Genomic DNA, 24,977 nt, shown 5'->3' with positions numbered 1-24,977 from the left:
ACGTACGTGGGGTATTGTAAAACGCATATATGTATATGATATATTATTGTGCGTATACCGTCGCGCGCGGGCACCGCCTCTCCGATCGGCTCGTCTCGCTGTCGTTTTGCACTGGTCTCGTACACGCATAATATAATATAATAATAATAATAACAATATATAGGTAAGGTACCCACTCGTGTGGTACTGGCTACAACAACTGCGCAGTTCGCTCTGTGGCCAGCGACTGTAAAAACCATGATGATATTAATAATAATAATAATATTTTATTGTACTTTTATTATATTATAATACATATATATATATACCGAATACACCAGCTCTCTACCGTGTTGTATAGGTATAAACGTTATTATGTTTCCGCGTTTACCCGATCCACGGTTCACGACGGGCGGTGGCGGTGGCGGGTACGGGGACCGTCCTCCTCGCGCCCACCCACCACGACGTACGGCGATCCCCCGTCGACACCGCGACCGCTTCGCTGATATCGTATAACAAGCCGACGGCGCGTCGCCTGGTGGGAACGGAGTGCGCCGCCGCCGCTACGACATCATCCGCGCATTACTCCTGCACCCCGCCGACCCACCACCTGCGAAACGCGCATACACACACACACACGCACGCACGCACACACACACACACACACACACGCACACACACACACACACACGCACACGCACACACACACGGAGTATTGGAGCAACACTGCATCGAGTGCAGCGGCGCGCTGAGTCGTCGTCAGACGGTGTTTAACCTTTGTCGTCGTCGATCGTTGAGTAATCCGTGTCTCTATCTCTGTCTCTCGTGCCACAGTCCATAGCGCGCTTCCACTCGAGAATTTTCACATACGAAAAATTGATTTTATTTTTTTGCCGTCACATTATATTATAATATTTTAAACCGTCCGCCAAGATGACCGTCATCACCATGCCGACCACCGAGAAGAAATCGGACAACGTGCCGTTGGTGACCAACATCGAGATCGACCCTTCCGCTCAGGTGAGTCACTGCCGCCGACGGAATTGCGGTTTGGGTTTTTTTTCGCGTCATACTTCCCCGAGATCGCGAATTCGGATTCGCAAATATCGTCAATGGTTTTTTACCCTTTCCCCCTCCCGTCTCTATCGGTTTCTATTGTGATTTCGTGTTTTATTACTACCTACCTACCGCTACCTTCTTTGTGCTATTTTCCCGTTTCGTCGACATCACGATCGTCGGACGTGTTATTTTTTTTTTAATACCTATAAATCAAAATCACGGATATTAAAATGCCTGTAATATCGTATCATCACGATTCGCGATAATAATATTTTCGTTCTGATTCTGGAACGGTCGCGTTCGTGCGCCCAACAACAACAACAACAAAAACAACAACAACGTGCTCACGGCGATCGCGAATTTGCGAAGTACGTGTCACGTACGCCTACCTGTCTCGGTGACTATAGCGCTCGTTTACCTTGTAAAACGACTATGACGAGCTTACGATAATATTATTACAATAATAACCCGATAACCGTCGCTATTGTTGACGATTGGAGGCAATTCTATAATTAGCGACAATGTTATTTCCACGGGTTTCGTATGGTATATTACGATTGGTATTTACGTCCTATCGAAACGCGTCGTCGTGACATCCTGTGAATTAGACGATTATTATAATTATATATTTTATATTTTTTTGTGTCTGGTTTACAATCGTTATTGAATACGTCATCAAAATTCTGCGTCTTATTAAAATTTCGTTTAGTCATCGGATGGTCTCTATGTGACTTACAATGACATTCCTGTTATACATACATAAATTATTGTTGTTTAGTTTCAATGTCATCCAATTCCTATCTTAATGTAAACGATAATTTGCTTGGCTGTGCGTTTTTTTTTTGTTTGTTTATTTATTTATTTTTTTTTTATAACGTACTTGCTATCAATGTAGTGTTTTTGGGCTCAAGCCCAAAAAATTATTACACACCTAACAAGTGGTAATCTATTAGTATTGTATAATATGTTTTCATTAGAGAGCTCATTGTTTGCTGGCTATTCACAATGAATCTTTTGTTTTCTATTATGTTGTGTAACCAAATGTTTTGCTGTACGTTTGCAGACTTCGATCTGTGATAAAGCTTTGACTTTTCCTTTGACATTGCATCACTTAATTCTAGAAATCCTCATTATTTTAAAATTGTCCGTATCTTGTACTGAGTGTCAGGGTACCAGCATAGTTTTACGTTTGTGCCCTAAGTGTTACTTGAGGCACGATATGTTTTTATACATTGTTAATTGAAATATGTGGGCATTTTTTTCATATTATTTGTGGACAATACTAGTATTTATTAATAAAATCCTTGAATTGATGTTGGTTTATCACAAATTATTTCTATTGAAATTCTTATTGTATTTAATTATATTTTTACATATTTCCTTACCTCATAATTTATCATATTTTGTTATAACAATGAAATATAAAAAAACAACACTAGTTGTATTTAATATGGGTATTAACTTACTATTAATTTAGTTAATACCAAACCCTAAGTGAAGGTCAAAGGAAATTCAATTATGTTTTCTATTATATTATTTATTTTAATATTGAATATTTTTTTGTATCTTGTTAAAACAACAGTGAAATCTAGGTACTAAACTAATATTCAATTTTTACAAATTTTATTGAACACAAGTTGTTTATTTTATGACATAACACAAAATAAAAACATAAAAAACCCAATTTTTATTGTATATTTTAATTTATTATAGTATTACTTGGTAGATAGTAGGCACATGGTAAATTTTTTTTTAAGCAATGACTCGTTTTATTTTTTTATTAGTTGTTTTCAATTGGTGTGTTGTGAGCATTGAACCTATTTTTTTAAATTCTTTTAAATCTAAAAGCGATTAAAAAACTTATAATCAAGTGTGTTTAATTTTAATCAAGTATAGTAATAAGGTTGTTATTTTAAAAATATGTGTGAGACAATAATGGTAACAATTCACATTTGGGTTGTCTATTGAATACTCCAGAGAATATTCTATTAAGAATTTTATTTATGTATACACTTTACCACCAGGGGTTGCTAAACTTTTTTTGGTCACAATTTACTAAAAATATACTTCACCTTTGAGGATCAACTTCCATTTTTATTGATTTAGTATAATTAACTTTAATTATTTAGAAACATATAGGGTGCGTGGCCCTAAAAATAAATTCTAATATGATCGATTTTAAAATTGTCTGCGACCGACTGTTTGGCTGCCCCTGCTTTATACAGTGTATAGATATGTATTTACTAGTATTGTATACAGTTGGTTGAAAGTCAGTGACAAATTGTGAATATAAATACCTTACTATGTCTAGTATATCTGAACAATATACGTTACTGGGACTTACTGTGACAATTTTTTGAAAATAAAATGTGCTGTTTTTTTTTTTAAAAAAAAAGGTTGAAAACCACTACCTTATTTTGTTTTGTGGATTATTTTATTAAATATCCAAACATAAATATTAATTAAAAACTGAAACAAAGGAACAGTTTGTAATACACCCTGTATTATACCACATAACTATTTAGAACAGGGTAAGAGCTTAAATATTTTACGCACATTTTTTATTCTCAATTTGTATACAGAATAATTTAAAATGTTTTAATACTATTATAATTATAAAGATTTAACATTAAGAAAACTGAGTACAACAGTTAAATTTACTTAGGTTAACAATTACTATAAACTTAAATTATAGCTAAATTTTAATTTCAATCATATTTGATTTGGGTTGTTTTCGAGGTTTTTATTAATCCTAGTCTTGAATTTAGGGTCCCTATAAAATGTTTTGAGATGATATTTGTTCCGGAGTTATATTTCAATAGTTACATTAAAACACTTGATAAAACATTACTCAATAAAAAAACAATATTATTTGATAATAAAAATAAAATAATCAGTTGATTATTTGATTAACTGATGAAATGTATTATAAAATTATTTTCCTGGTTTTGTGATGACAATTATTAGTTAATTGTTTTCCTGTTGTCTAACAATTACTTTTGTTATTCTTATTGCCAGTTTATTATTTTGTCAGTTATTGACTCATTCTGGGATGGAATATTGAGTGAGTTTTTAGGTATGAATATTGTCAACATTTTAAAGATGTTATATAATTACTTTTTAAGATGTTTATCCATTTGCCTAGTTAATACAATTTTGAGAAAAATTAGAATTGAAAAATGTAAATTAAATGTATTTGGCTATATTTTTTAAAACTGTATTAAATTAATTTAAGCTTTAATCATTTAGCTTTGAATTTCCTTGATGTTTTTTGTTGTCCCATTTTGCCAAACCCCCATTTTCTTCAAATTTGTGTGTGGGCCTTAGTCAGGTGGCCATGAAATTATATCTATGATAAATCAGATTGTGTTGAAATCCGTGTTACAAATTTATATTCAAGCTTTTCAGCTATTAAAAAAAAATAAGGGAACAGAGTCTAAAACAAACATGTTTGGTGTAATATTTAATTATTAATTTTTAAATAACCTTTATGATAAGAACCTATTGTAATGTTTTTCCCAAGATTCATTAAATTATTAGATTATTAAAGTGATACATCGATTATTATAGTTACAAGGCGATACAATTATCCTACTCCAGGAATAGGTAATAACAAACCTGTATACACATTTTAAGTATTTTAAAGTTTTGAAATTATGGCAGATATCATAATATTTTCAAAACTTTTATAGTAGTTAACAAAAATTAGTTGTTTGAAGTTTAATTTTCCACATCAAATTTACAATCAGTAATATAATTTTGTACATTAATACCTTATAAAGTCATAATATAAAGTATACAATAATTAAAAAATATATGTATCGCTTTTACAATAAGTACTAAATTTTATTATTAAAAATTATAACCTTGAAAACATTTATAAGAATTTTAATTTTGAGGAACTAGGTGATAAGTTAAATAACTGATATTGTTATTTTTTTCTTATGAGGACTCCATACCTGTGGAGTTGTCTCCGTCTTACAAGTATATAACATAGCAAATTTATGCTCAGCAGATCACATATAGCTCTGTTAGTTAAAAAATTAGAATGAATCAACTTATTATGAAACTTGACGGTGAGAACATATATGTGTTTATAAGCATGTTGGTTTTTATGATTATTCAGATTTTAAGTGAGTAATGTGTTTTAATTTACACTATATTATATAATATGCATAACTTGATTAAAAAATTGAATTTTATGATAGGTTGATTCACTTTAATTTTTAAATTAACAGAGCTAAATGTGATCTGCTGAGCTCAAATTTGCTATATTATGTACTTATAAGTGGAGACAGTACATGTGGGTATGGCATACTGTCGTCTACTTAAAGAATAAAGTATTATTAAAAATAAATTAAACATTTTGATTTGTGTAATAAAAATATTATTTGCTTGTGCTTAGAATTTTTAAATTAATTTAGTATTATTATTTATAGATATTAATATGATAGGTATTTTACTATGTATAAGTTTGAGGTATATATATTTAAGTGTTCAGATGTTTTAAAAATTGTTATTTCTCTTTCAAAGTTTCATAAACATATTATAATTTATATTAAACAAAAAACTATTTGTATTTCTTATTTTATAATTAACTAAATACATATTATCTAGATAAACAGCATTTTACATTTTTTCTTTGATTTGTAATATATATTCTTTGAGGATCTAAGATATGTAACTTAAATTAAGTATATGATTTATTTTAAAATTAGGAATTAAGTATTTTTTATTTTTTTTTTCAGGAAAAAGATCTAGAAACTGGAAATGGTGCACATAATCGTCCGGTCAGATCTAAATTTTTGGTGCTCAGAGTCATTAATGATCGCGTTTATTCTATGTGGGCATTAATCTATGTATTACTCATGTCATTAGTAATTACATTCATGATGCTTTACGGAGAACATATTTATAGAGCTATTGGAAATGCTTTTAACGATGAGGTAATATTTTGAATAATATAGTAAATAATAATTTCATTAATATTTTTTAAACTTGTATTTTAATATTTTATAACTCCTCATGTATTGTATATGTATAGTATTTTATTTTTTTATATGTAAAGTATGTTAGTATTTCTATAGCTATGTTCTATATTTTTTCTTTTTATTTGCTATTATCCGATGACTAAAAATTAATACAAAACACATACATTTTATAATTATTTCATACAAAAAGTTTAAGTTTAAATTATCATATATTTACATGTTATAAAAGTATTTGAATTCCATTATAATTTTAATATTTTAATCCTATCAAGCCTATTTGTAATACTATAATCTAAAGTGTTGATAGATGTCTGATTATATATATAATAAATGTAGAAAAAACAATAGTTAAAGTAAAAACAATAATTGTCAATATAGGTAGATGTCTACAAATTAATAAAATACTATAAAATACAGTTTTTACTGTTTTATTTTTATTTGTTATTTGCAATATAATAAATTATTTGGCATGAATATTTTTTGTTTGAAAAATAATATTCATATTAGGTACTTTTAAATATGAAACAATAGAACAATTGACTACATAAACAGTATTCAATGTTGAATTGGCAAACATTTTGTTATATTTGATCTACTTCTGCAAACAAATTTCCCAGCCTTTTATAATAAAAAAATAAAAAAATAAAATGTTTATAACACAACTAAACTTATATTAGGTAAAGTTTAATTCAAAATAATTCATTTTAGATTTATACTTATAAAATTTATTATTACAATATACATAACATATAAATTCTATTGTATGTATACTTTGTATAGCAAATGCCAATTTATAAACATATAGATTTATATTTTGCTATAATATATAATTTTTCATTAAAATTAAGTCTAAAAATTAATTGAAACCTTTTATAAATTACTATTAAATTATAAAGAATATCACTAAAAAAAATTTCAAATATAGAAAAAAAATTGTTATCTTTGAGAATGTTGTTATGTTAGGTACCTACTATGTTTTTATCAAATAATAAGCCAATTGTTCTCAGCAAATTTTTTTGGATTTTTGAAATTTAAAAACATCAAATAATAATCTTATTATCCTATAAAAGCTTTTTGAGTTTATACCAGGAATGCAGGAATGCCCAACTTTCTTTTCGGGCCACATTCAAAATTTATATTTATATTGCGGATTGTTTATACCAGTTTTATTTTGATACGATATACAATATAGATAATATATTATATCATATAATACAATAATATTAATAATACTAATCAAATGTATGACCCTTATCGTGTGTTTAAAATATTGAATATATCCATGCTAATCGCTAGTTTATTTTCATCATTCCAAACAGTAGATTCGCATTTCTTGTTTGAAAAAATAATTAATTAAATTTTAATTATTGAAATGTCTCAAAATAAAAATCACAAAATTGATACTGAACAAGATTAGTTAAAGAAATACAAGCCCAAATTTCACACTAATTTATTTCTATTAAATGTTCTAAAACCTATTATATTTTTTTTCATTAAAATTATAAATTGGAAGATATTTTGTAGCTATAATTTTTATTTTTATTTATACCTATAGACATTTTTAATTTTATAAAATGATCCCTAATCTGTTGAAATATTACCGTGGGCTGCAGTTTGGGCATGCCAGGTTTATACACTATCTTTTAAAAATCAATACTTTATAAAATGTTAAAATTAATATATGGTACATTATTGTGAATAGTTTCCTTTATATTCTAAAAAAAAAAAGAGAGAGAGAAAAGTTCAATAATTCATTGTGTAATTTGTAATGTTTACACAGCTGTACAACAGTTGTTGGCCTATAGGCAATAAGTAACAGACAACTTAAACTATGTGTTCGCATATTGATTTTTGAGTGGGTATATGTAAGAACTGTTTACAATTTTCTGTTAAATTGATGACAATAAAGTTTTTATTGAAGGCATAGGTTGTTTTGTTTTTATATATTTTTGACATCTATGTAATATAGCGATGTGGATTTGTATGGATAATACTCATGTATTAAATAGTATTACTTATACATGGTATAAAAACTGCATACATTTATTTAAAATAATTGAATTTTATACAAAAATAAAAATAAAATTTTTTTAACATTGTTATTTAGATTGACATTCCAAAATATTTTGTTAATTTTCCGATTTCTTGTTAAATTAAAGTTATTACTTATTTAAAACAGTTATTAATAATATAACTGATTCATTTTTATCATTGATTAATTTTAATGCACTTGCTTTTGTATGAACAATGTTATGTTATGTTATTATTTATGTTATTAATGCAATTTGTATAATTAAAAAAAAATAAGACAAGATTTTCATTATTATCTACTTATACACTATATAAAATGTGTATATTACCAAGATAAATTTTATTATAATTAATAATGTACAAAGTTTAATACATTTCTAAATGTATGATATAAGGTGTAAAATAAATAAATGAATAATATAACGGTAAAATAAAACATAAATAATACATGGTATAATATAAAAAATACAAAACTATATTTTTATTTTAAATGATCAAACTTAATCTATTAATTAAATTAAATTATGTCCAAAAATGTAATAATAATTTAACTTTAAGAGAAAGTGATTGTTTTTTTTTCTATGTAATTATCACTAAGTATATTCCTTAATATCTAAATAACTTTTATTCGATGTTAAAATTTCTAATAGAGCTTTGCTCTGTAGTTTATTTCATTAGATAAATTAAAATAGTTTGTAACTTTAGTTATGTGCAATTAATTTGCTATTTTTTTTTTGGTAAATATTTAGTATTATCAATATTTTTTACTACAACTTATATACTTATAATATCAGTATCAATTTAAGTGCTAAAATCAATTAGAGTAAAAACAATTTTATGTTATGTCATCATTTATAATATTATTTTTCTTTATCTATTAATATAATATATAGTTAACAGTAAAATACTGAAAGTAAATGTTTTTTTTTTATGTATCCAAAATAATATATTTGTTGTTAGATATTATTGTTTTAATCAGTATTTCGTATTTTTATTTATTATTTTATTATAGAATGATGCTTTCTATGGAACTGGCACTATTGCTTTAAATGATAAGTTATCTCTTCCCATGCAAGACATAAACAATGATTACGATAATCAATTAAAAAATGATTTGGAGTTCAAGAAACTTGAGGTAAATATAAATGTTAAATAATAAGACATTAGTCTTCCTGCTTCAAACATAACAAAATATTATGTTTATAACTAGTTTTTTTTTGTATTTTTTGTGATCAAATTGTATAATTAAATACAATATGTATTATATTTAATTTATAGTCTCATCAACTAACCTAATGAAATATCTTCTTTATTCATTTTTATATTATAGAACTTTGCTTTGAACATGGAAAAAATGAACAGCCAAATGATGAACCCTGAAGATGTCATTTCTGAATTTAAAGAAGATTTTGAACTTGATCTTAAGGAAGATAGTTATGAAAAAATTCTTCCAATTCTACCACTTGCTAACTCTGCTCGTTTTATTCATGATTTCAGCGCGGTATTTAAAATAAAATTTATTCAAAATAAATTTAATATTTATTATTAATTAATTTTATTTCAGAACGTCACTGGTATTGTAGATATTGATGGTAAGCGTTGTTTCATTATGCCATTAAACCGCAGTGCAGTATTGCCACCAAAATCCTTGTACGATTTGTTGTTTAAAATGTCAAGTGGTAAGTATTTATAAAAGTTAAAATGTATCAATACATCAATAATATTATTATGAGAGGCTAAGTATACATACTTTTATGCTTTTGGTAACTTCAAGTTTGGTTTTACTCATTTTTAGGTTGTTTATTTTGATGTAAAAAAATGTTCACAAATGGTTGAAAAGGGCTTCATATTTAATTTAAAATATTGTTTTTGTAGAAAAACAATTTGATTGTTAGTGTTTTAAGGAAATTAAATCCAAAAATGTGTAATGAAAATGCAAGTTAATTGACTGTTGGTATTGTGAGATTTTAATTGTATGCATATTAATAGGTATACTTTGAATAAATTTATTTTGGTTTATTTACTCAATACTTCTTTGTATTCTGATAGTACGTTGGGATGTTATGATTTATAACATATATACATAGTCAGGTTTAGAATATAGACTATAAGATTGTCTATAAGTATAATAGTTTTTTACTTGATTTAATTAATGTTATAGTATTGTATATTATATATTTTGTCCATTTTTATTATTAACATTCTGTGTTTTTTATATTATATGGTCTAGTGGATTTTTAGATATTCGGTTTGAGATTGGCTAATTATAATTGTGTTTGATTTGTGGACATTTGTTCTCATTAAAGCATTTAGGAAAAAATTAACGGTTTTATTTATTTTTATCTTTCAGTTGCAAACCTATTTTTAATTGTACTTATAAATGTATAGTTTTGACACTATTTTTGGTTAAATTTGGATTTATATTGTAAGATATAATATTATAATGGCTATTATGTGATTGTTTTGTATGTGTTAGAAAAGAAACTTAGAAATCATATCAGTGTTGAATATACCCGTATTGTATAATAATGGGGTTTTCATTAGGGTGATTATAATATTGAACTATGTATATAATATGAAATGAATACTTTTATTTGCTGATAATTGAATTTTGGTAATTGATTCTTGTTTAGTTGTTTATTTATTTGCATTGAAGTCTAGAATGATAGTATTTGTATTTGTACTGCAATATTCTGTTACTATACCATATCAGCATTTGAGTTTGTTGAATTATTAATTGGACTATTTATCATTGTTTAAGCATTGTGCTGTTGAATCATGGTGGTGATAAAAATGATAAGTATATAATAGTTTTGAGTTTCTGAAGTGTGTGGTTAGATTGTTAATAGGTTTTGCTATGGATTATTGTTTTGTATTGTTGATAATGGTTGATGACTATTTAAAATAATTTGTTGATATTGTTACTTATTTTTTATTAACTCATCATGTTTATTTAAGCTGAATAAGAATATTTAATTATGTTTAATTTATAGGATTATTATGATTATACTTTTGAAAACAGTATACATAGTGAACATTAAATATTAATTTAATTAATTTAAGTAGTAAAAGTTAGATTAATTCAATTTTAATTTTTCATCTTGTCTTTTTCTTTAACTCTGTAAATCATTGTTTTAATTGAAATAAGATAAATTAATATATTTTACTGATACCCATAAAATATATTTAAAATGTAGTGTTTAATAATACTAATATATTAATAGGTTATTATGCCGTTGATACCAGTAATGTGATGCACAATATGCGTGTAGTGAAACCAGCTATTCAGGATCTCACAGAATACGGCATTTATATTGCTAAAGATTGTGCCGGTTTTCCAACTTATAAACTGGAAAAAATCGTTTCGGGAGGTGTGTAAAAAAATAATCAAGTCATTGAATATCTGTATGAAAATATACTTTTATTTTTATAATTAACAGCTGTTTAACATTTAATTTATGCATGTGCATTATTATGTTTCATATTATTATTTAGTTATTTTATTTGATGTGACTTGTTGCATGAACCTAGCTTTTGGTTAGTGGAACATTTTATTATTATATTTAAGCTTTTTAAATGAATTTATATTTTATATTATCTTATCAATGTGATACAATTTGGATTCTCGTTTTAAATAAATTATGATATATTATATATATGTATTTAGAGCTGAATAACATCTTATTTACAAGTTTTTATAATATACATATGTCCTTATAATCCTTTACAATACAATCACAATACTTGATTTGTACTACCTTGGATTGATTTTAATATACTAATTTAGTTCTTTTTTAATACTGCTGCATAAAGAAAAAAATATCAAATCATTTATTTAATGTTATTTTTTAAATGAATATACAAGGTATATTATACACTCTTAACAAATTGAATTAAAAAGCTAAAACAAATAGTTCTAGCTTTTATTTTGAATTACAACAAACTGCATAATATTATTTTTTAACCTTTCAATGTAACTGACTTCTTCTTTTCAAACTTAAATAAGAACTTTAAATAATTTTAATACATCTATTGAATATATTTTTAGTTTCTATTCATACTATTTTGTTGTTTAGTTTTAATATTTTTAAAATATTAAAAACAAATTATTAATATTTTTATGTATTCAATTTCCTAATTAAAAATTACATTTTATTTAATTAGAACTATAAAATATTATTAAATATGAATTTTATTCTCAATACAGTATATTTTTTTAATTTAATTTAAGTTACCTGCACCAAATAAATGATATAGGTACATACTTTTTAAATATTTTATTTATATTATACACAATTATGTTTTATAATAGGAGCATGCAATTCTTGTTTTAACACAAATAATGAAAATAATAAATTTGTACATATAATATAAATGCTTATTATAATATGCTATTAATTTATTATTGTATGTATAATATATAATATAATTTATTATAATTCTTATAACTTTGTTTAGTTCACAACTACAGAATTTTAAATGTTCAAATATAATTGTAAAATTAATTTATGAGATAAAATAACTATTAGTTTATTTTTTATTTACAATCAAATGAAAGTTAAAACAAATAAATCATAATTGAAATAATTAAAATGGGCAACATATACTACACTTATTAATATTACATGGTAACAAAAATGTAGTTTGGAATAATCATTTAATCAAAATACAATTATACCTACCATCCAAGTAATATAAAATACAATATTATTTTATATGTGTAACAGGTAGGTAAAATTTTAATTGATTTAATAAAAGATTTCAATATTTTATCGATAACAATGCAAATATACAACATACAATTAGTAACTCATTAATATGTTGGATAGTATATTATTCAATATGTATGACAGATTTCATTTATGCCTATTTATAATTATGGAGTAGATTCTATTTTCATCTTTAAAGTTGTTAACATATTTTGTCTTGAAAACTAGAATTTTATGATGTCAGATGTTTTATAGATTATTTGATCTCAACTATATTTAATATAATTATACAACAATTTTGCATGTAATTAAATGTATTTAATTATACACTGGTGATCTCTGTAAATTATTTACTTACTATCTATGAACACATTGAATAAGTAATAAGCACAAAGGCTATTCAATATTCATTTAAATTAATTATTGAAAATTGCCAGTGTTTTTAAAGATAAGTAGGTAGGTAAATGTTACTAAATAATGATGATAAAAAATTTTCTAAATTATTGAAAAGTAAAAATTTGATTATCCAATAGTAATGTATTGAGATTGAAACATCATTAGTATCATTATTCATTGATAATAACAAATGTAATTTATCACAAATTTATGTTGGTACCTTTATTGGTTATATTTCATACCACTGTATGAAGAATAAGAATAAAACAATTTTATGAAGAAAATAGCCAACTGCACGAGTTCTAATATACAATATATCATAAGCTTCGTTGACTCCTGGACAGGAGTTAAATTATTTTCAATACACACATTTGGTTTTTGTTTTCTCATATTTTTTTTAGCCTGTAGAAATTAATTACAGACTCCAATATGATATTTTAATTATTTTAATTTATCAATTTTATCATTTTTAAGTAATGATTTTTTTAGTAGTATTTCTATTAGTAGATGTATAGGTAGATAGATGTAAGAATTTGGTTTCATTCTTCATTTGTGAATAATAAGCAATGTGTAATTCATATAACTTATTACCTATTACAAATTTATCATTTATATTATAAATTATAATATAGAAGCAACTAACAGTGCATATAATAAGGGTTCGGTATAATATTTAACCCAAAGCTTTATTAAATGATACACAATTTTTGAAATTTGTTTCAAAAAATATAAAATGGTAGATAGGTAGGTAGGTGCTTAATAAAAAAAGACCATTTAATGCGTCGTTAGCTATATGGAATAATAACAAATAAACGGATTGCCTAACATTTACCTTGCCCGTTTATCTGGTCAGGTTATATGAGTAGTGTATAACCATGACTAGTATGTATACCAATTTAGCTGTATTGACAGAATTTGGACAACCGATTAACCATAAATACTTAGGTAACACGAATTACGAGCGTGTAAAACGGAGATGACCTGAACAGATGTTATGCCATAATTATCACCTTAAAAACATCAAGTTAAAATTGATTAGTATGAATTTGAAAAATAATGTTTAGCAGTTTTTTAGTGGTTACCTAGTATGTTTTGTGTTAACAACAAGAACATATTATTATACTTACTGTTATGTCGATGAATATGTATAAAAAATTATTTATTTAGGTATTTCTTTGTTTGATATTTGCGAGTTTCCTTTTTACGTTTCGTTGATTTTACATGACGTAAACGTACCGACTGCCGAGTGAAAACGTACAGTTACGTAGTTGTTTGCGTTTTAGTTGATTTTGTTAAAATTTACCTAAATTATAATTACCTATTTATAATTATTCTTAATTAATTGAATATTTGAAGTAGTCAAATAATCAAATAGATAGATACATGTACCTGTTCTCAAATGCTTAAATAATGTTGGAAAATTTAAAATTATTAGTAAGCTACTCGTAGGTATACTATAAGGTAAAGTAAGCACCCATAGGCCATGGTTGAGTGGAATTGTTACTTTTGAAATTTTTTATGCTCCATAGTCTATACCTATTTCTAGATACCTAATTATTAAAGTTAATTAATTTGAAATTTATTGATATTAATAATCGGTTAATAGCTAGTGAATTAAGCTGTGAACTAAAAATATATCTAAGTATTATTTATTTGTATTTTTTTTTTGTTTTAATCATTATTTTTATGTTTTATTGTTTAATTATTTTCGATGTTTTGATTATTCATTGTTCATTTTGATAACTCATTATTCATTATTTTTTTACATTACATAACTACTTAGTGTTAACAATCTTCTTACAATAGTAAGACATTTTATGAAAACAATTGAAAGTTTATACTGGTTAGAAAATCCATCCAAAATATTAATAATTATTATTTCTACACAGAGATTTTAATATTCTTTGATTTTTAAATATTGAGAATTATTCACAATCAATTACGAACCATTTGATTACTTATGTAAATTATTAACAAACAATTTCATTATAATATAATATACTTGTATGTACATTAAAAATTAAAATATAAAAACGATCAATAAGCTTTTTGTTGACTAAATATTAACAATGATATTATTTATTTAATTTAACTTTTTTCTTTACCAATATTATGAATACAATTTACGAGTTTCGTCAACGTGTCAAAAGGTTTTATCAATAATTATAGTAAGCTTTAAATTGAGAGGTAAATATAATTCATTTAAATTGGTAATTAATATCCTAACCTTAACACATTTTTATATAAAACCATTTCAAGGGCAAACAAGCAAAATATATATACATAATAATACAAAAAAAAAGAAAGAACACGATTATTTACGGGAGGAGGGAGGTCATCCATTAGTAGAAGTTTTCTACCTTAGGTAAACTATTCGGGTGTAAAATTTCACTAAAAATATTATTACTTATCGGGCGGTAACATTTCAAGATTGTATTTTTTATTTTTTAAATATAAATGTATTATTTTATGTCCGATTACAAATTCAATATATAGTTACCATTCAATGCACAGTTTTTATTCGACCTGTTATTAAGTAATAATAAATAAACATTTAAGTACCTTTTTTACGGTCTTTCGCCGTTTTTGAATGTATTTTGTCGAGAGGATGTTACACCACTATTTACTGTTCATATTATATACTTGAACGATAATCCCACCAGTGTCTTGTGTCCCACGTATAATATGAATCAATATCTTTAAATTTTGGGTACATTTATATTCACTTGCAAAGGCCTTTCTATCTATGAACACGTATATCTTCTCCATAATAGGTTTTAGACGAAAACCGTAAGACCTTATATGCGCTCGGCAGAAGAGATTCAACTCCAAGCGTTTGAGCTTGATATGACACCTATACAACGGACTTAACATTTTACCAGACACGTTTCGAGAGTAATGTGCATTTTTTTTTTTTTGGCTAATATAAAGTATCTCGACAAGAATAGCCATCGAAAATGCCGCGCTCTCTCGTTTCCACAAAAAAACGACATGTTTGATGTACCTACCGAATTCGAGGGGTTTGTTTAACTGCACTATTTGTACCACGCCACGGATGCTTAATACATTTTCGTACCTATATTAATAAGCGTAGGGGACTGACAAACGCGGTAAATATAGGCGGATAGGTATGTTTGTTGTATTAAACAGCAGACACTCTCTAAAATGCACTTACAGTTTTCTTTATGGATATTATGACAGTCGAAGGAAATCAATATCGATAACGACACACAACTACAACGACTGCAACTACAATAAAACGCGTCGCGACGTATCATCTGGCATTGGGTAATAATTAATTACTAACACATTGTAAATATATGTTGTACACCTACTATTGCGCTAATTAAACGTCTGATAATTAATCTGCACGCTGTTTGTCGATGAAATGGGTAGGTACCCAAGTGGCTACGTACGGTTAGGTAACAGTGCGTAATAATATAATATTAATATCTTATAATATTGTACACTTACACCGATCTGTTTGCAGTGTTTAAGAGGAGTGTTTCGAACCACGCGAAAACTTTTTCGGCGTTTTCGGGACAGATGGACTCGTTCAACATAATCAACTACGAAGAAATTGATATGCAGTAAAACAATATGATCTCCCGTTTTTATGTTTGATATAATAATAGGTTCACACACACACACACACACACACACATACACAATTTATTTATAAATACTACCTACACAGGTAGTAACTATTTTATCTATTTACGACGATTTTGTTTAAGATTTTATTTTCAAAGTTTTATGATATTATATTATTATATATTCACTCATTATGATTTTCTAGTAGGCACTTAGTGCTATAATAGGTACATGGTACCTACCTATAATCTTTTTACCCAATAAACCCGTATATATATACCTATATATATGTATATTATATAGGTGGTATTATACCATGTGATATGCTATAATACTGTAGATTGTAATTTATCATTATTATTATCAACTGTTGAATATGGTTCGAAAATTTCGATTGAGTTGTTTTCTTGTCTACAAATATCAAACGTTATTTTGTGAATTTTTTTTTTGTTTTGTTTTTTTTTTATTTTTGAAAGTTTTATGCAAGTATTTTTTTGTGTTGCCAAAAGTCCATTAAATTATATTGAAGCTCGAATTATCTACATCAATGATCACATTATGAAACGGCTATTTTCTAATAATAGATTGAGTATAAATTACTATTTTACTGTAATAATTTTGTATGGTATAATATTATAATTGAACGATAATAATATTAGCATTACCTACTATAATATATACTTGCATCTGTAGTCGAATATTGTAAAATAGCATAAATTTTGGTATCAGAGTATTTGGATTAATATACATTATATTATATATGTCTATATTTATACACTTTATAGAATCTAATAAAATAATAAAAAATATAGTATGTGTTATCTTATTTTTAATTCAATATACCCACAGCAAGTAAGTACCTGCGTAATTGATTTTTTTATGGATAAAAATTAAAATTAAAAACAATATTTGCAAATACTTTTAAATTAAAATATATAGGTTATTCAATGTACCTACAAATTACACGATACGTGTAAATAACGATAACATGTTAATACTTCAACAACTACAATATCGTCGAATACTCAAATGTTTAAATAAGTATATAAAAAGTATTTGACATCACGTCAAGAATTATACTATTTTTATTTCTTATTCACTTCTAAATGTATAGGTAGGTATAAGGTTCGGGCCTTCGGGGTCATACTATGCGTTATTGACGAGTGCATCGCTTAAGGTTATAAATTATAATTTATAATTTATGCAGTATTTTGGAATTTACTGTAAATTCTACATCACGACACTTATAATTTTAATGATTATAACTACATCGATTACATTTGCACTCATTGAAATAAATGTTTGTAGATTTTGAGAAGAGCGATAAATGCCGGTATTGATTTTACAACGATGTGTATTTTTATGTTTTATGCTTCTGTTTTTAACTTTAATAGTTCAGTATCTTTTCATTCTTTTCTGATAGGAAAATAAAACTAGTTAGTATTTTGGACGGTCAAAAGTGAAAAATACTTATTACTTTTCTTAATATTTGGAAAAAATTAAAAGTAATAATTAAGTAAAACGAGAATTTCCTTGTAAAACTAGTAGTAGGTATTTAGACAAAATTGGTTTTATTATTTTGCTATGACTTATAATTAAAAAAATGAACAATGGCAGATTGTAGATACTTGAATTTTTATTAAATATTTATAATAGCGTTTTCTGTACATGTTATAATTTTAAAAATATGTTGATTCAGCTATTTCGATAGACAAAAAAATTGCTGGGTAAAATGCATGACAATTTAATACAAGATTTTTGATAGCAGATATATCGAGGTGTTTTATTTTATTCAAAAGTGCTTATTTTTTTACTTTAACAATAAACAATGTCATTATTTAAAACAAATCAAAATAAGTAGGTAGTTATAAAAAAAATATCATTCCTGATAAGTGATAACTATAAAAAATAACGTGCTTTGGATAATTTATGTTTGTTATGTAGAATGTATAGATACAATATTATTATAGGTAACAAAAAATAATCTGCCCGACTAATCTCTTTTGTCAACTTAGTCGCAATTATGACAAACACAAATGTCAATTACCTCCGAACCAATTTTTTTTTTTTAATAATTGACATTATTGAATTCTTTGTATTTAATTCACGTAATTGTTGTATAATTAAGTTTTACATCATTAGGCATTTCTTATATTTTGTATTTATGTACCTTTATTGAACGTAAATTCAATCGATATAAATAGAATATTTTAAAAACAAATTTGGTTTCGATTTTGTACAGGCGCGAATCTTGGATATTTTGATAGGGGGGGGGGCACATATAAATTGTATAATGATTATTTAATCATAATTAATAATACATACTCTTATTTTTAAACGAAATTGGTATTTGGTAATATATTCAATATAATGTTGATTCCATAATATCACACACAAAAATAATAATTTAGGTATACATATTATAGAAAGTTATTATACATAAATGAAGTCATTAATAAGTACAAATACTTTTATAGATTCTCATACCTAACTTGTACATGTAACTCATTTTATCAGTTTAAATGTAAATAATGATTACACTAATAGGTAGTATTATTCTTATTTACTGTATTTTTCATTTATATGATACTCGTTCTAACATAAAAAAAATTGTCGATAGAAAATTGACAGGGGGGCACGTGCCCTTATACTCCTCCTCTGAATCCGCCACTGATTTTGTACATTGTATTTTAAATACCTAATTTGGTAATAATTAATTACCCAAAACCAAATCTTTGGCAGAGACTCAATTTATTTTATTTTAACAGTTTAAATAGTAAATGAATACAATACATATCTACTTATATATTTATAGGTATGTCATATTATGCTCCAGCAAATTTCATCAAACAATAACATTTACCTAACAACAAGTAATAATAAAAATTAACAAAAAATTGTAATTATAATATAACCTTTTTAATAATGTGTTTTATACTCGTACTATCACATATTATTAGTAATTAGTAGTTACTTATATTATATATATATTTATGATTTAGTTGGTATAGGTAGTTATAGGTATAAAATTAAATTTTATAAAAATTAAATTTTTTGACTATATACCTACGACGTATATAAACATAGAGCTAAATTTTAATTATAAAATTATACAGATAATAGGTTAAAAACTGCTACATCAACATAATTTTCAGTTTTAGAATGTTTGATTTGTTTTTAAAAACTTAAAAACTTAAAAATGTCTTTAAAAAAATTACAAGTTGTATGTATAGTGAGACATTCGAGGATTAGAACCGTTTTTGAGTTATTGCCAAAAAACATGCCAACATTGAACATTCATAACTTTTTATTTTAAAGTTTATTTAGGAAAATTATATTTGTACACTACATTTGAATAATTACTTTACAATGAAAATCGATTTGTTACTTCGTATGTATATAGCTAATATTATACAATTTATTTTTGGTAGTACATAAAAATACACATTGATATTAACCTATAATATTATGAATTTAAGTAGTTTTTTTACTCAAGATATCTAATAAATTAAGTAATACCTATACCTATACGTTTTATTATACCTAATAATATGTAATATGTTATATTGTATACGCATAACATTATATAGAATTTTGTATGATAAATAAGGGTTAATTAAACATACAAAAAACGTTTTACATTCAAATAAGTAACCATATTTTTTTAAAACATTTTTACTTGAATATTTAAAAATAAAAAAATAATTTAAAACTATATTATTTTGAGTTTTTAGTAAAAGCATATAATTTGCAAATTGTAATGTATATTATTTGTTATAAAATATATTAGGCACTTCATATAATGTCTTTATCTAATTAGATAGCTAGATAGCTTTACATGGTGCTTACAGATGTATCTAAATTAAAAAGAAATAAATAAATATTATAAATTATGTTTTATGTTCAAAACATAAAACCTAAAACTTGAAGTGTATTATAGGTATATATATGAATAATCTATGTCCTATGATATGATCTCTATTAACTATCATAAAAGATAAACGTTTGTATAATGTAGGTATATAATATATTTTATACAAGGTGATTTTCCAAGCATGTTCATTTCCATTTTTTCATTAAGTAATGCATTTATTTATTCAAATTATGATATTTGGAGTTTTTAAATACCTGCTTAAAGATCATAATTTAAAATTTTCGAATTATTTTGTACCTACTAGTATTTAGGAATATTTTTTTGGTGATACAAACTTCTATTTTTTAGACGAGTGCCCTCCTTTTTGTATTTCCACAGAAAATGTTAAATAGTACAAAAAATGTCAATAATTTGAAAATATAGTTTTTTTGTATATTTAAAAATTTCAAAGATTTGATTTTGAATAATTGTGTTATTGAAAAAGAAAAAACGGAGTGAGAATGCTCGGTGAATCATTCTGTATAGCCGTATACATTTAATAAAATACAATTTTATCTGTCCAATGAGAAACATATTTTATGCTAAACGTAAAACACAGAGAACTCATCACTGCAGTTATACTGGCGCTTAATTATTAGAATTTCAGTGATCCGGTTTAATATTTTATTATGTTGTACAATGTACATAATATTATAATACTATTCTAAAGCGACTGTGGCACGCATGCAATTTTCTATAATGACCCCAGAGGTCTGGTGAAAAACAATTTTAGTTTTGTTTTACCAGCTGCAACGGGTTACCTGTTAGAAATACGGCAGGTCTACTCTTTATTATTTAATGACAAATAATAATATTTCTTACGATGTCTCAAAGATTTTAAGTGCATTACGATCATAAATTATGTAATAAGTCAATATACATTCTAAGTATATAGTATAGGCTGTAAAGTGTATCTACCTATATCATTATAAAATCTAACAGGAATAACAGGAATCATTTGTAGAGAAAACACGATTGCCATCATGAAATTACCAAGTTAGGCGCCTATACATTTGAGTATCTATACCCAAACTAGTTTAGAAATATTTATTTTTGTGCAAAAATCAAAAATCATTCAAGTCTTTGTGTTATAATATTGTAATCCGTACTTATAGGAATTATACATAAAATAGGTATAGAGAAAAACAAATTGAATCAAAATGTAAGCTTTTACGATACGATATTAATCTTTTTAAACTTGATACGAATTAAATTCATACGCGCTAGCCAATTATCTCGAAAGAGCCCTCGTGCTGCTTAAAGTTTTGTGAACTGGTAGATCAATTGAAAACCATAAAATATTAGTCAATTAACAATTACCTACTGTTTAATACCTAACTATAAATTATATAATATTATCACAGTAGCGAAATGTTTTAATTTTGATAAAATCTATACCCTAATAGTTTTATTATTTTCTATCAATATATATAAAAAATTAAAAAAATATTTAAATTTGTTATAGCTTACAAAGTAATTTCCCCAGTTACAGTTTTTTTACATATACATAATATTATATTATCTAACATCAAACATGGCTTTATATAATAATAAAATATTTATACCTAATGTGTTATACCGTTAAATATGAAAATCAATATAATATAAGAATAACATTAAAATTCTAATAATTGGTAACAGTTGTAAAAATTGAACTAAACAAAACGATATCAAAAACACGTTGTTTTACAAGTTGAATTACACAAAAATCTTCAGTAACACGTCTTAATATTCACCGCTGTATAATATGTTCTTATAATCATACGTATACTTAATGAAGTGGTTACATTATCTCTTTTAAATTAATAAGTGGCAAACATCCATACATATATTTAAGTACCTATCTTATCTACCTACTTGTTAGCTTTAGTTATGAATACTAAAGATTATATTATTATCTAGTTTTCATGGCCATAAAAGCTTTTAACTTATTTCCATACTAAACGATTAAATTGCAATTGTATTTTAATTTTATTGAATTGTCTAGTTTTATGTACTACTGTAGCTATTAAATGGGGAATAAATTGCGTCTTTACGACTGTTATTTCGAATATATTTAAAATTAAAATTTAAAATTAAATAACATATTATAGGATGCGTCTATGTGAATATATACCTGTAAAAATGTAAAATCCAAGTATTACAACTTTAGTAAAATTTTCGTGTGGCGAGACGTCTGATGATTTTTAGTTTTACATTAAATATTTAATTGTCGTGATGTATTAATGTATTATAACTATATTCGTTTAGATTATTGGCGCTTCGTATTAGTCATCATTTATTATCCTTTATTATAAATGATAAATATCGTATTTACTGCTTATCTTAAATCCGCAGTAAATATAGTATTATATTGCTTAGTAATTATTAATACTAATATGCATTTTTGTATAAAAGTAAATCTAATTATTTTGTTTACTGATTGTCGTGATCTTGAATATAAAAATAATCGGAGCAGTTATTCTGATGCATGTATAGTTGTTGGGATCGAGTGTACCTCTTAATATTAATTATAGCCAGTATACGTCACTATATAATGGATGTGTTAAATTTGAATTCAATGATAAATTATCGCACACAAAGATGATTTTGAGCGGAGACAGTCTGTCAGCTTATACGTCTAAGGATGTTTGATAATAATTTTATATTGAAATTGGTAATTATTTTTCTATTATAGTGATATCGGACTGATAATTGTCTGATATGGTAGATTAAAGTGGTCGCCGGTCGGACTAATTTGTATCGAAAACAAATAGAATATTGTATTTTAATATTATTAACCGTGATTAATTTAGAAGTTGATACCAACTACAGTTGAATGGCGTGTGAATATAGGTTTGTGATATAAATAATTTAAAATATTTAGATGAATATTTTGAAATTTTTATTGTGTAAAGTAAATAATAATATAGGAAGTGCTTTTAAAATTTCATTAAAAACTAACTCAACAAAAATAAAAAAAAAGTTTTTATAAACTATATTAAAAAAAATAGGGCCAAACTGTTGATCTATGAATTATTTTAATTCTCAGCATCTTCTTCCATACCTAGCAATTAAAGTTATTTAAATCAATTTCCACACTTAGGTATGTGTATAAAAATAATTATTATTTTATAATTCTAATATTGTATGACATTACAAACGAAATAATATAAATAATGTTTTCTAAATAATATATTATAGTTTATTATAAAGCGTCAAAAATAAAAATTTTACATTAATATTTTTAATTTTTCTTAATCGTTAATGAAATTAAAAAAAAATTATAAAATATACAATAAAAACGAATAAATCTTTATAATATGCATGTGATGAAAAAAAACCTAAAATATGCAAAAATATGCTTACTTATTACGTACTTACATGTAAAGTAATACATATATAGTACTTACATGTATAGTACTCTACACCCTTCGACCTTCCCGAGGATGCCATATGCCATATGGGGTATTGCCTATTGGTACATGCGTTATAAGACATTTTTGCTCTTAACTAAAACATACGGCCCCCTCTCCTAAATAATATCCAAAATAGGTACTGAAGTTAGAGTTTTTCTATAACTTACGCCTTGTAATTACTCTGATAAAGAGTCTCAATGCGCGGTTACATTGGGTATACTGTTGTAGTTATACGTACTATAGTAATAGCATATGGTATAACATTTTAATTAATAAACAACAGTTGTAGTTGTGACCTTAACAATGATTAGTATCGTGTGTCTGTTCTTAAAATGAGTATTATGTATGCGGTCTAATAGTTCGCATTCTATTTGGATAATTAAATAAACATAAATTGAAACTATTACTCATTGATTTATTTGGATTGCGCTGTTATAATTTATGTGACATATTTGCCATGATGGTACTTGTTACTCTGGATAATGTAGTTACCTATGTTATTTTCATTGTCAAATAATAAGACTGATGAAAAATATTGACGGTTCGCGCATTTGATAAACAGTATGTTAGAACGACGCAAAACGTCAAAGTAATTTTGAGTCAATCTATTATTTCCACAGATATATATATATATCTGTGATTATTCTATTTATTTATTTTATGTAAATATTTGTTTTACAATCAAAATTGTCATCGTTTTTCTATGGAATATATTTAATTTGGTAGGGGGACGCGCGCTGTACGCGGAAGTACGAAACTGCAACTACTTAGATTCGTTTTCATTAGAACAGCCGCTTTAAGAATATTCACCAATAGAGAAAAAAGATTATATAAATTATGGAATTAAATAATTTTTAGGAGTTTCATTTTCGGGTACAGTGTAAACGGTGGAAATTATTCATATCTA

General features: G+C 25.5%; 1 protein-coding gene across 1 annotated transcript; it reads left to right on the top strand.

Annotated features, from left to right (window-relative positions):
- Window positions 1-711: 711 nt before the first annotated feature.
- On the top strand, window positions 712-17,570 carry LOC114126636 (uncharacterized). Its single transcript, XM_027990636.2, has 7 exons — window positions 712-999; window positions 5,787-5,984; window positions 9,073-9,195; window positions 9,391-9,561; window positions 9,625-9,739; window positions 11,285-11,431; window positions 16,656-17,570. The coding sequence occupies exons 1-7, from the start codon at window positions 913-915 to the stop codon at window positions 16,757-16,759; spliced, it is 945 nt and encodes a 314-aa protein (XP_027846437.1). The 5' UTR covers window positions 712-912; the 3' UTR covers window positions 16,760-17,570.
- The last annotated feature ends 7,407 nt before the right edge of the window (window positions 17,571-24,977 follow it).

This window comes from Aphis gossypii, chromosome X (genome assembly GCF_020184175.1).
Source record: "Aphis gossypii isolate Hap1 chromosome X, ASM2018417v2, whole genome shotgun sequence".
NCBI classification, from domain to species: Eukaryota; Metazoa; Arthropoda; class Insecta; order Hemiptera; family Aphididae; genus Aphis; species Aphis gossypii.
Note: the sequence above shows the minus strand (reverse complement) of the source record. Positions and strands in the feature narration are given on the sequence as shown.